Source organism: Aquarana catesbeiana, linkage group LG03 (genome assembly GCF_042186555.1).
Source record: "Aquarana catesbeiana isolate 2022-GZ linkage group LG03, ASM4218655v1, whole genome shotgun sequence".
Classification (NCBI taxonomy): domain Eukaryota; kingdom Metazoa; phylum Chordata; class Amphibia; order Anura; family Ranidae; genus Aquarana; species Aquarana catesbeiana.
In genome coordinates, this window is record NC_133326.1 from 53,231,052 (window position 1) to 53,245,556 (window position 14,505).

General features: G+C 40.8%; 1 protein-coding gene across 1 annotated transcript in view; it reads left to right on the top strand.

Annotated features, from left to right (window-relative positions):
- Nucleotides 1-14,505, top strand: part of STRC (stereocilin) — a 74,285-nt gene that overhangs the window by 31,527 nt on the left and 28,253 nt on the right. The window contains exons 11-13 of the mRNA XM_073623524.1: nucleotides 5,269-5,436; nucleotides 12,054-12,112; nucleotides 14,366-14,489. Coding sequence (XP_073479625.1) covers nucleotides 5,269-5,436; nucleotides 12,054-12,112; nucleotides 14,366-14,489 — 351 coding nt within the window. The remainder of the gene's footprint in view (nucleotides 1-5,268; nucleotides 5,437-12,053; nucleotides 12,113-14,365; nucleotides 14,490-14,505) is intronic.

Sequence of the window (14,505 nt, forward strand, 5' to 3'; positions counted from 1 at the left end):
ATTTTGAACAGTAGTTTACAAGACCGAACTCTTCCCAGTCATTCCTTGATTTCAATCATGTGTATTTGTTTTTTCGACTTTTGTGTGACGATTTCTGTACTGACCATCCGAAAATCAGACATTGAGTTCTCATCCGACAAAAATTTTATAGCCTGCAAATCGGCTGTCGAAAGCACCATACTAAAGATCCGAAAATCTGCAGACAGCTCGTCTTACGAATTTTCCCTTCTGATTTTCGTATCGTGTGTACGAGGCCTTAGGGTCTGCAAAAGACTTGAGACTGGGGTAGAGGTTCACCTTCCAGCAGGACAATGACTCTACAGCCAGAGCTACAATGGAATGGTTTAGATCAAAGCATATTCATATGTTGGAATGGGCCAGTCAAAATCCAGACCTAAATCCAATTGAGAATCTGTGGCAAGACTTGATCATTTCTGTTCACAGATGCTCTCCATCCAATCTATTTTGCAAAGAAGAATGGGCAAAAATGTAATGTGCAAAGCTGGTAGAGACATACTCAAAAAGACTTGCAGTTGTAATTGCAGCAAAAGGTGGTTCTACAAAGTATTGGCTCAGGGGGGCTAAATACAAATGCACACCACATTTTTTCAGATATTTATTTGTAAAACAATTTGAAAACCATTTATCATTTTCACAATTTCACAATTATGTGCCACTTTGTTTTGGTCTATCACATAAAATCCCAATAAAATACATTTATGTTTTTGGTTGTAACAAGACAAAATGTGGAAAATTTCAAGGGGTATGAATACTTTTCCAAGGCATTGTACTTGGTTTAAACTTTTTTTTTTTACATTTCTTCAGATGCCTTGATATGCTTTCCTACCTTCCCGTGCTGTGAGAACCCATATTATTGGTTTTGTGTAAACTAGACATTTGGTGCATTCAATAACCCCACAAACCGGCTGTTTGTCGGCCAGTGCTGCCCTTGATGACTAGCCTGACTTTTCCATAGGCAGTTCTACTAATATTATGACATGTACTTACTGTATACAGTGCCATTAATTTACACAGCACTTTACACATATATTGTACATTCAAATTAGTCCTTGCCCTCAAGGAGCTTACAATCTCTGGTCCCAAACTCATATTCATACACATAGTACAGCCAATTAACCTACCAGAATATTTTTGTAGTGTGGGAGGAAACTGGAGTACTGGGAGAAAAAACAAACGCAGCCACAGGGAGAACATTCAGACTCCAGGTGGGTAGTGTGGTTGGGATTTGAACCGATGTCGCTAGTGCTGCCAGGTGGAAGTTCTAACCACTTAGCCAATCTGCCTAGATAAAAGGCTTGCTTCAGAATGCAAATTAACATTTAAGTAAAAGTTTTCTCTGCCTTTTTAAAAGAATGTCATTAAATTGAAATCTGTAAAATGTCTTCAAGCTACGGTAACTGTATGCTTTAATGAAAATATTGATTCCAATGCTGATTATAGACAGTTCATGATGATCAGACATAAGAAGTATTCCAAACAACAAAAACGTCTTAACCATTTTAGCCATTTTTCTCTGGTGCTCTGTTCCTCTGTTATCAGCATTAGTAACTTCTGACAAGTTCTCCGACACATGAGATAATATGAGCTGAAAATTTGTGTCAGGGAGGGAGCTTAGAGGGAGATCAGCAGAGCGCTTGTCTATTCAGAGTACAGCTCTGCATGTTACTACGTTCCTCTGCCTATATGAAGGGGGGGGGGGTGTTCCTTTCCTCCAATCAGCTCTCACATAGTGTAAGTCCAGTCCCCCCACCCCTATGTACCGCTGAAAGAAAAAAAAAAGGTTTTTAACACGGTCTGCACTTCTCAAAGGGTGTAGAAAAGGGAAGACTGCAGATATACAAGTAAAACTTATGTAGGAAGATTTGTTTAATCTCTGTGTATTATCTGTGGCTATTCTCTTAACTGGGTATATGTGAGGGTTTGCAACCACTTTAAGTATTTGGGAATAATAATCACATTAGCCCCTTTAGATTCCTTAAAAGTTAACATGGACCCCTTACTTCAAGTGATTAGATCTAAACTTACCACTTGGGCTAAACTTTTGCTGCCGGTGGCAGGTAGAATAAATCTAATAAAAATTATTCTTGCCGAAATGTCTCTGTATCCTCCCACATGCAGGTTTCCTTACCAAAATCATGCTTTAAAACTCTAGATGCATTACTCAGTTCCTTTATATGGGCAAATAACCGATGAAAACCTAAATTTTCCACCCTACAGTGCCCTAAAGTAGAAGCAGGTGTGGCACTCCTTAAGATGTATTATTATTATTTAGCTAGGCAACTATGTCATTTGTCAGACTGGTTGACACCTGTCACGCTGGCACTGGTGGAGTCACACTTGGCCCATGTTTTTAAGCTAAACAATTTACTAATTGCACTGGAAGCGCAAATGACGGTTCTAGAAAAAGTACGTTTGCTAATTTTGAATCTAGCTTGAGCTGTATGGAGAGAAGTTAAACATATATAGTAGGGTTCAAAGATATTGCAACTGAACTTCCTATTTGGCACAACCCCATGTTTTTCCATTTGCTTAGCAGATTATTCCTTTTGGGAACAAAAGGGTCTGGACACTCTAGATGACATTAAAAATTGTTACTGTTCTCTAATCTTTTAAAGAATTACAACAGAAATATGGCCTTCCCTGTACAGCCTTCTATAGGTATCTTCAGTTTAGGCATGCATTACATGCCCAGTTTGGGATGAATATACGAAATTTCCCAACTACCCATTAATAGGGGTGTTAAGGTCACAAGGCCCTGGAGGTCTCATTTCCGAGGTCTATTCCCATCTGTTAACTGCCACTATCAGCAAAACTCCATTAACGTGCAATCTAAGTGGCAAAAAGCTGTCCCAGATTTTTCGGACAAGGATTGAGAGGAGGCTTGCTCCTCACACCTATAAGTGTCTCCAGCTATTAACAATAAGTTAATACAACTCTATATGATTCACCAATCATATCTCACCTCGGCATGGCTACATGCTGTGCGCTGCATACCCACACCTAGCTGTACGAGATGTAACTACACCAGTGCTGATTTTGCACATATTATGTGGGTGTGCCCTGTCAAAGCTAGGTATTGGAAGCAGGTAAGATACACTCTCTCCTCCATTCTGTCGGTGCCTATGCCCCGAACTACCCAAAAAATGTCTTTTAGGCATTTTGGATGAGGAGCAGTGGCAGAGGTATGATAGAGTTATGCTGCGAGAGACACTATTTTTGGCTCAAAAAGCTATTGCAATCAAATGGATCCAGCCTCTTTCCCCATCTTTTTCGACGTGGATCGGGTTAATGAATCAAATACTGTTATATGAGAAACTCATACATGAACATAGAGGGTGCCCCAAGAATTACAATAAAATATGGGATGCATGGTGTTCTTCTATCCTCATCATAATCAGTAACTAGAAATGTACCCAGGAGGCTATTTGTTAGTTGACTTTTCCTTGGAACTCTAAGCAAAGTTATGTACATGTTTTTAAAGACCAGTTTCATGCCTGTAACACTGTATTTTGTACTTTACACTGCTCATTTTGAGCACTGTGATGACCGTATTAATGTTATGCATCTTCTTCAATAAAAAGAGCTAAAAAATAAATAAAACAATGTCAGCTCTATATAACATGTTAAAAAAAGATGATCTCTGCGCTGGTTAAATTAACGAACAGCTGCTATTCAAGACCAGGAATGGAGTCAAATATATATATATATATATATATATATATATATATATATATATATATATATATATATATATATACACTACCGTTCAAAAGTTTGGGGTCACCCAAACAATTTTGTGTTTTCCATGAAAAGTCACACTTATTCACCACCATACGTTGTGAAATGAATAGAAAATAGAGTCAAGACATTGACAAGGTTAGAAATAATGATTTGTATTTGAAATAACATTGTTTTTACATCAAACTTTGCTTTCATCAAAGAATCCTCCTTTTGCAGCAATTACAGCATTGCACACCTTTGGCATCCGTCCACAACACTTTTTTCCAGTCTTCCTCTGTCCAATGTCTGTGTTCTTTTGCCCATCTTAATCTTTTTCTTTTATTGGCCAATCTCAGATATGGCTTTTTCTTTGCCACTCTGCCCTGAAGCCCAAAATCCCGCAGCTGCCTCTTCACTGTAGATGTTGACACTGGTGTTTTGCGGGTACTATTTAATGAAGATGCCAGTTGGGGACCTGTGAGGCGTCTGTTTCTCAAACTAGAGACTCTAATGTGCTTATCTTCTTGCTTAGTTGTGCAACGCGGCCTCCCACTTCTTTTTCTACTCTGGTTAGAGCCTGTTTGTGCTGTCCTCTGAAGGGAGTAGTACACACCGTTGTAGGAAATCTTCAATTTCTTTGCAATTTCTCGCATGGAATAGCCTTCATTTCTAAGAACAAGAATAGACTGTCGAGTTTCAGATGAAAGTTCTCTTTTTCTGGCCATTTTGAGCGTTTAATTGACCCCACAAATGTGATGCTCCAGAAACTCAATCTGCTCACAGGAAGGTCAGTTTTGTAGCTTCTGGAAGGAGCTAGACTGTTTTTAGATGTGTGAACATGATTGCACAAGGGTTTGCTAATCATCAATTAGCCTTCTGAGCCAATGAGCAAACACATTGTACCATTAGAACACTGGAGTGATAGTTGCTGGAAATGGGCCTCTATACACCTATGTAGATATTGCACCAAAAACTAGACATTTGCAGTTAGAATAGTCATTTACCACATTAGCAATGTATAGAGTATATTTGTTTAAAGTTAGGACTAGTTTAAAGTTAGCTTCATTTAAAAGTACAGTGCTTTTCCTTCAAAAATAAGGACATTTCAATGTGACCCCAAACTTTTGAACGGTAGTGTATATATATTAAATATCATGACGTTATAATTTAATGAATTTAATGAAATGTGATAAATAAAGTGACTAGTGCATACATGAAATACAGTGCTATTTATATATATATAGCCCTATATAACAGCCTACAAAAGAAATATGTGGCACTTCTTTGGTGTAGGGGCATGCTTAGCCATACTCTACATTCACTGTCGATCTATACTCTATATTTACTAGCACTAGCAATCTTCAACACAACTAGTTAGTTAGTACTCTCTATGCTTATCTGCTGATGTTTAATAGAGTTGGACTCGTTGTTGTTGATGGGTGAGCTAGTGATGTGTCTTTTTAATACATAGCCTGTTATTGGACTAAAAGGAAATTATATAATGATGCATTTGTCCTTATTTTGCAGGTTGCAGAACACGTGATTTGTAGACTGCACTCCCTGATTCCTGTTCTTAGTCCTGATTATCTTCGTTCTCTGCCCAGCCATCTCTTAACAAGAGCTTGTCAGTGCTTAGGTTCTTCTCTGCCTTTACTGAATGCTGCACAGAAGGCAGCCATTATGCAGTCATTGCGGGTATGTGATTATGCCAGGTTCTGCACACTCAGCAACAATAAGCATTTCATTTTGGGCTTTTTATTATTATATGACAAGTACAAGAGCTGTCTGTGTTGCCCTATACCAATCAATAAGACTGCAATTGGACAGGACACCATAAAGGAGAAGTGTAGCCAAAGTTATTTTAGCCCTACCTCTCCTATGGATCACAGGAGTGCAGTTCGTTCTGAACTCCTGTGACCCGTTTTCAGTCAACAGTGAGCTAAAGCTGGCTGTTGGCTGGTGTCACAGAGCTGGTCCAAGCTTTGGAAAGATCCCAACACTATGGTTGGACTGACAGCTGGCTCAGCCTCTCAGTTGCTCCGCTGGGGGACTGAGCTTGTTTCTCCGTCCCCTCCTCAGCTCGGTGCTCTAGTGAGCAACGGAGAGGCAGAGTAGAGAGCTGGTGATTGACGGTCATACCTAATCACATGCAAGGAAAAGTGGAAAAAAAATGAATAAAAAATAGTTGCATATTTCTGCTTCCCCTCATTTACTAAGCTCTGTGGAAAATTCCCTTGCAAAATGAACAGTCTATTTGCCTTTAAAAACATGGAACAAGCTCGTAAAATATGAAGGACCTATAACAATCTGCAATACTAACTTAAAAGATGTGCTTCCTGAGAAAATATTCTATACTTACCCTTTAATATTTGAGTTATGCTAACCAAATTCAATTCAATTGACTAACCTGTTCTCATGGCTTCTGGATGAAGATGGAGCCTCAGGCAGGGCCTACTATGCTGTGCTGTGATCATCATAATGATGATGACCATGAGCACATAGTGAGATGCTACATTATGTGTGTGATGGGGAGGGGGGCAATAAAAACACACAGCCAAGCTGCATTTTTACCACCCCCAAAACACTCCCTTTTGAGTACCTTTCAACCAACCTTTGCAATTAGGTCCGCCGGTCAGTTTTTCATGCGGACCTGATTGAAAGCTCCATGTTGGTCTACAGGAGTCCTGATATGAATTGACTTGTGTGCATTTAGATCCGCCTACCTCCATGTCCATTCAGGTGAAAAAAAAAAAATGGAAAAGATCATCCTTTTCTATTTTTCCAGACCTAAGTGTGACAGATCAGAGGTAGCCTGATGTAAATAATGAACACAAGTCTGTGGTGTGGACACAAACTGAACATATTTAATGTTCTAGCTTCTGCCACCAGTCCCCCAGACCCCCCCCCCCTCCGTGACAGCATGGGGTCAGGGGCAGAGTCAGGGTGGGGTTGTGGGCGGGATCAAGGGGGGCCCCATCAGGTAGGCTGTATGGGGCCCCTTGATTTCTAACAGCGGCCCTGGCCTCAGCTCATGAGATTTGTGCTCTACAGCCTCTTCTTGAACTACGAGAAGTGGAAATACCTGACCTGCATATTTATTTAAAAGCAAAACTTATTTTTTCAGTTTTAGAATAGGGCAGGATTAGAACTGCTGTCATGCTTTTCTTTTTATTGTCTGTGCTCCCATTGGGGGGGATTCATTCTCACTCTTTGCCCCAGCGCCTGATGCCACTGAGACAGGAAATCTAAAATGTTAAAGTTATCACTGGAACAGGAGCAGAGGAAATATTTCTGAATAGAGGGAGATTTACTGTAATTTCCTAGTGTGTCTTTGTTACAGAAAGTAAAATTAAAGTATAACTAAAGGTAAAACCGTAGAACCCCTGTCAGTTTTTATTGCTGTCTTTGCCCCCCTTAGGGAGAGTCATCCTTTCTATTTGTCCTGTTTACCATAATCATTGAAAGTGAAAGTAAAAGAAAATGCCAAATTTTGGGTTGTCCCCTAGAAAAGTAATAGAAATCTTCCAAAGGGGACACTAGTTCTGGTGATCTGGGGGTCCCCAAGGAATTCCCTAATTTGCAAGGATTTCCTCTCACTTCCTATCTGATTATAGGACAGGAAGTGAATGGAAATCTCTGAATTGGGACACAGATGGTGGAAAAAAAAAAAAAAATCTGACACAGGTTAAAACCATCGCTTATGCCCCATACACACGATCAGAAATTCCGTCAGAAAAAACTTGGATGTTTTTTCCGCTGGAATTCCGCTCAAGCTTGCCTTGCATACACACGGTCACACAAAAGTTCTCTGAACTTTCGACCGTCAAGAACGCGGTGACGTACAACACTACGACGAGCCGAGAAAATGAAGTTCAATGCTCCGAGCATGCGTCGAATTGTTTCTGAGCATGCGTGATTTTTTGTACGTCCGAATTGCATACAGACTAATGCATTTTCGGATAGGAACTTTTTCCGACCGAAAAATAGAGAACCTGCTCTCAATCTTTTGCTGGCTGGAATTCTGCCAGCAAAAGTCCGATGGAGAATACACACGGTCGGAATTTCCGACCAAAAGCTCTCATCCGACTTTTGCTGGCGGAATTTCTGATCGTGTGTACGGGGCATTACTCTATCCAAAATGAAAAAAAAAAGTTGTGCCCATAGTTCTACTTTAATCCTCCCCAATGTAGGTACAGATAGCAAAAGAAATCCTACAGATGTTCTAACCCCTCACCACTTTGTCCAAAATTAAATATGTTTTGGATTGAATTTTACTTTAAGTTTTAGTAGTTGGTGTTTCTGGAACACCAGGTTACCAGGTTTCAACATATGACTATAAATATGTTTAATGGAGGTCAACAGAAAAAAACATTAAAGATCTCCACCCTAAAAACGGTGGTAAATCCTGAAAAAAACAATTCCGGGCCCCTGCAAGGTAATGATATAATGTGCTAGTATGCATCATATACTAGCACATTATGAAAGACTTACCTATAAAATGAAGCCCTCCACGTTGTCACCGCTGACAGGGCTTCCATTGTCACAGTCTTCCTTTGGGTTCGGAGGCTCGGGCCGTTTGAATGGCAGAGCCGCAATAACATCACTTCTGTGCATGCGCACGTGAGCCACGATCGCGGCACAGTAATCTGAAGGGATGGCATACTCCTTTCAGAGCACAGGTGACGTCAGCGGCTGCAAAACATGTGAAAGATATTCATTTTACCTACAGGTATGCTTTATTATAAGCTTACCTATAGGTAAAAGTTGCAAAGCAAACAATTGTATGGAGATTTCCAAATTATATATACATTCATTAAAACAAATGTATCTACCAAAGCTAATGCTACCTTCATAAATCACTGTGTAGCCCGACAGCGCAGGACTTCCTAATTTAGGCCTGATAGCTATCTCATGGTGTGCTATAATAACACCCATGTTTGAGAAGTAAATTGATCAAGGACACTATAAGCATTCCTAAATGAAGAACAAAAGTTCTGTGCCCCCTCTGTGCAATTCAGAGCTTGATTTGTGTTCTAAACAGGAATTTACCTTACATTTCGATAACGGTGCTACAGTAATATTTCCAAAAGTGTGTTAGTAAAATAAGAAATGAAGACAAGTTTTAATGTGCAGTTTATTTCGAATTAAAGGGTAAAAAAAAAGAAAGTAAAATGAACATGTAAACTTTTAGATAATGGGGTGATTAACTAAAGCCAAATAGAAATTTCACTTTGCAGTTTCCGTAGAGTTTAGTGAATGCTGAGTTTGATCATCCAATCATGTGCAAGCAAAAATGCTGTTTTTTTTTCTTTGCACTGAATAAATATTCTTTGCAAATTGAAACTTCATCACATTTACAAAGCCCTAGGGCAAATCCCCTTGCAATGTAAGCAGCCTTTTTGCCTTTAGTAAATCAACTCCATACACTTGTGGGTAATGGGGGTTGTTTACCTAAGGACCCTTTCACACGGGCTGAACAGACACTCCATTCACTTCTATGGCGTGGCGGATGTCATCGCTGACACGTCCGCTGACACGTCCGCTGACACCCGCTGCTATCCAATCTGATCCTGTCCATGAAATCCAGACCCTATTTTCCATCCGTCTATCGGATCGGATGAATACGGACAGGCGGTTCGTTTTCACCCGATCTCCCCATGGAGGAGAGCAGGGCTCTGACAGGTCCGTCTCAGCACAGTGAGCGGAGACGGGCCTGTCATCCGCCTACTCAGCGTGTGAAAGGACCCTAAGGCAAATAGGCCGTTCACTTTGCATGGGAACTTTGATGTTGCAAGGGATTTTTCCCTTAGCTTAGAAAATGAGGTGAAGCTTTGAATTTCCATCAACCAATCATATGCAAGGTTTTTTTTAGTTTGTTTGTTTTTTATTTTCCTTGCACGTGGTTGGATATTCTATAAAAATGTATTTACACCGCATTCTGTAAGTTCTGGTGAAAAGTCCCTTGCAAAATGAACATCATATTTGCCTTTAAGTACAGGCATACCCCACTTTTAAGTACACAATGGGGTTTATTTACTAAAGCTGGAAAGTGCAAAATCAGGCTCACTTCTGCATAGAAACCAATGAGCTTCCAGGTTTTATTACCAAAGCTTAATTGAACAAGCTGGGGTTAGAAGCTCATTGGTTTCTATGCAGAAGTGAGCCTGATTTTGCACTTTCCAGCTTTAGTAAATACTTAAAAGTGGGGTATGCCTGTAAACCCCAATATCTTTGCAGGACTGCAACTACTGCTTGTGCTTTTTTGTATGGGATCATTTTTTATTTAATCTGCTTCAATAATTGGTGTAACTTTCAGGCCATCCATCTAATTCTCTCTAATTTCGTCTTTTTTTATGTATATATTGAATGTAATTATGGTCCACATTGTAATTATAAATTCTTTTGTTTCTTTTATTTGACCTAGAAATATATCCATGATGTAGAGCTCTGGCCCGAGCAGTTTTCTTGTTTCCTGCCCTTCGCGCCACTGAAGCTCCTGCATTTGGACACACAGATACTGTTCAGGAACATGAGTCTGTACGGGGAGCTGGACTGGATGCCACAGCAGGTTTGATGCTTTTCCTATTGGGACAAATCATATTACTTTGCTTTTCTTTATAACTTCTTCCAACCAAATCAACTTTAGAATGTTTCTACATATGGGCTATAGACAGGCAACAATGTGGCCATCCTGTAAGGGTCTAGATTTCTTGGTTGAGGTTACTCTTCATTGATTAACTTACTATATTTTGTCATGCAAGCTTTTGAGTCATACAGTGCCTATTTAGTATTCTAGTAAGCTTGCATGGCAAAAAAAATATCAGTTAGCCAACAAAATGTTTTTCCTATATTTTCACTTCTATGCTATCACACAGTCCAAATATTGGCCAGCTCCACAGAAACCGGCTGACATGTGGCCATTGTGTACAGCAGCCTGTCTGACAGAAGCCAGCCTAACATCTGACTTGTGTTGAATGGGCATCCTGGAAAACCAGCAGCCAACCGGCATCTGATCAGCGCTGTTAGCCAAAGGCTGCAAGTTCTGACTGGTGTGTTTTGGCAGGGGAGCAATCCCTCTGTCAGAACATAATAGCTCAGAGGGGAGATCGCTGAGCTAACATCGCATAGATAGTACAGCAAGCTTCTCCTGCTGTGTTGAACAAAAACAAAAATACCTGTGTGTACCAGGCTTTAGTTAAATGTGTTAAAACTAGAAAAGCAAACAGACGAGGGATAAACAGTAGATAAAGGTGTAGCACTACCCCCAGAGGAGCCGCTGGTTGAATGGGTCCTTCTGGTCCACCCAGTGATGACCCGCCTTGGCTGAGCTCAATCTCAATGACACATCTGTGGCTTAAAATTAGCTTCATTGTAAAGTAAAAGCTCTGTAGAGGAGTAAAAATTAAACGGACAACAAACCAAAAGTTTGACACAATAATGCAGTGGATACAGCACAAAAAAAATGCAACTCAACTGCAGACATACACAGCAGCTATGAAAGGCAGTAAATACTATCTGAAATGACGAAAGATACCCATTGGCCAGTGTACTCTGAATAAATTTTGGCCAGTGTTGGGGTCTTGGATGTCACATTGGAGCACTCAGTTCCAACTGGAAGTGTTTGTAATCCCAAGGGAAAGGAGCAATGGTACAAAGCTGACTCTCAACTGGCAGTAATGTTAAACAGCAAGGAACAAGTTCCTAACCTAAAAGTTTGTCGCCATTCCACGAGCTGGCTCAATTTTGAAGAATGACCTGTTGGGTATCAATTTACTCGGCGTAACATTATCTTTCACAATATAAAAAAAAAAAAATTGGACTAACTTTACTGTTTTATTTTTTTATTTAAAAAAAGTGTTTTTTTTTTTTTTTTTAAAGTGTGCTTGTAAGACCACTGCGCAAATACGGTGTGACGGAAGGTATTGCAAAAACCACCATTTTATTCTCTAGACCAGGGTGTTAGAAAAAAAATGTATAATGTTTGGGGGTTCTAAGTAATTTCCTAGCAAAAAAAACTGTTTTTGACTTATAAACAACAAATCTCAAAAAAAGGCTCGGTCCTTAAGTGGTTAATAAAGGAATATAGCAACGTGTTCATAATTAAATTGAGAGAATTGAGTAAAGTGACTTTTTTGTATCAGGATGATTTTTTCTTCTTTGTAATATAAATCTATGCACATTGGTCAATAGGGTTTTCTTAGTGAGTTCTGTGAGAACACAACTGCTGAGGATTGATAGGCAGGTGCCTGTTTCAGCCAGTTTAACCGTGAAACAAATAAGATCTGCATTAATAGCATTTTACCCCCCCACAGACCCAGTTCCTCTGGAGGAAGATTCAGGCTGGTGCAAACCTGACCAAGAATACCATTCTGTAAGTCATGTGCAATATACCAGCATGACCACCAGGTAGAGCAGCAAGCTTTGTTCATGTCTAAAGTGGAATTCCATGTTTAATCTGAATCTAGTTTGTGTGTGCCAGACTGGCCTAAGCAAACTCTTTCCATTACATAAATATGCATCTGCTGTGTGTTTTGTAATGGATTCTTTTAGCATTAGCTACACACAGTAAGGCTGCATTCACACCTAAGCATTCAGGGAATGCGGGCTGAAATGCGCTTTCTGCACAAATTTCTGGAAACTCGCAAAGAATCGTGGCAAAGCGTTCATTGAACTCGCGGTGCCATTATTAACCGATTGCCGCCCACACACAGTACATTGACTGCGGACTGGTGGCACAGCCAGGCTAGGCGACATAATGGTATGACGCCTAGCACATCCCCTGGGGCATACAGCAGTGCTCGGTACCCGGCTGCTGTGAGCTGCTGGGATATCATCTGATTGCTATGCTTGGTCAGAGCAATCACATGATTACAATGTCAAGAAAACGGTCATGAATGGCTTCAATTCTCAACTGTATTGTGATGCTGTGATTGGCCCACAGGTATCACATGGTACCTAGGCCATTCACAGCACCCTGGACCATGTGATTAGCTGTAGCCAATCACAGCTTGTCAACAGTAAGCAGGTTGTCATGAATGGAAAGCCATTCATGAAAGTTAACTATTGCTAATAACATCGATCATCACTGTTATAAGCAATGACAGTGTAAAAAAAAAATCCCTGATCACCCTTCCAGAGTAGTACAGTTTTACTATGGTACCACTGAACTACTCTGATGAAAGTATGTAAAAAAAAGAACAAAATGGTAAAAAAAAATTCCTGATTACTGCCACACCGTCACATGATATGTACAGTATGTAAAAAAAAAAAAAGACAAATAAAGAAAAGCCTGGAGTAAAAACCCAAAGGCAATAAATGGAGGGCCGGCATGACAGGGGTTGAAGGGGCTTGGGACAGGGAAGTTGCATTAGTGGGCCTGCTTTTGGATAGAGTTGATAGGAGGCTGGCTGGGCATGGTCTGGGGGCTGGGTGGAGCATTGGGGGAGTGGTGAGGAGACCGGTTGGGGAAGGTCTTCAGTCGGATCTTCACATTACAGCTGGAAATTCCATATCCTCAGAATAGAACTTACCAGTGATACTCCTTTTTCAAATACTGCACCTACTCCCATTACACATGCAGCTGAAGGGGGTGGGGGCTTTCCACAAAAACGGCTGGACCCCCCTTTGCAGGACTTGTCGGATGCCACAATTTTGCACCCCCTAGAGACCATTTCAGGCCGTTCAGTCTGTGTGCATGCGTACTGCACAATCTCCTTCTCTTTCTGCAGCAACTCAGCTGAGCTAAAGAAGGAGAGAATGGCCATGAGCAATCACTAGTGGGCATACAATTGTAGCATACTGCTAAACTTATACTAAGGCCACTTTCACACTAAGGCACCGGCTGCATTGACGGTAAAGCACCGCTAGTTTTAGCGGTGCTTTACCATCGTTTTAACCCCCGCTAGCGGCCGAAAAAGAGTTAAAAGCGCCTACAAAGCGCCGCTGCTGAAGCGCTGGCCATTGATTTCAATGGATTGGGGTGGTGGAGGAGCAGTGTATACACCGCTCCCGCACCGCCCCAAAGATGCTGCTTGCAGGACTTTTTTTTCCTGTCCTGTCCTGCAAACGCACCACCCCAGTGTGAAAGCACAGGCAGTTTACAGTCGCTTTTCAGGCGCTATTTATAGCGCAAAAATGCCAGGTAAAACACCTCAGTGTGAAAGTGGCCTTAAAGGGTACACGGTGAAATGTACAAGTATTGTACTGATGAACTGATTTTTTTGCCTTGATACACATTTTACGATAGTTCAGCTATGTTTTGTCTAGATTGTAAAGGCTCATTCACACAGTTGGTTTGGGCTGTATGCCTCCAAAAATCAGCATTTCTCTGCAGTGGGTATACACAGGTGTATGCTATCAGCGGATGTCAAAAGCCTATACAAATCAATGACAGACTGACAGACGTGGTAGCTGTGCGCACATCCGAGCTGTTGCATGTGGTTAGGGACGGATGCGCGGCCATGAAAACACACTGTCTGCTTTGTGCACACACCTATGCATACCTTCCATAGAGAAACACTCATGCTTGCTGGTATATGGCCCATGTCAGCTGTGTGAATGAGCCCTAAAGGTCAACAATGGACAAAGACTATAACATTTTCCAAATTGCTTTCATTGTAAATAGGACCCTTGGGACTTTGGCTAATGGGATTGAATGTGACAACCTGCAGCAACTTAACTCTCTTTCAGATATCAGAGACGTGGTTAAGTATCTTCAAGGGATACCTAGTGGTCTGCGCAAAAGTCTTGTAAGAATTATTATGT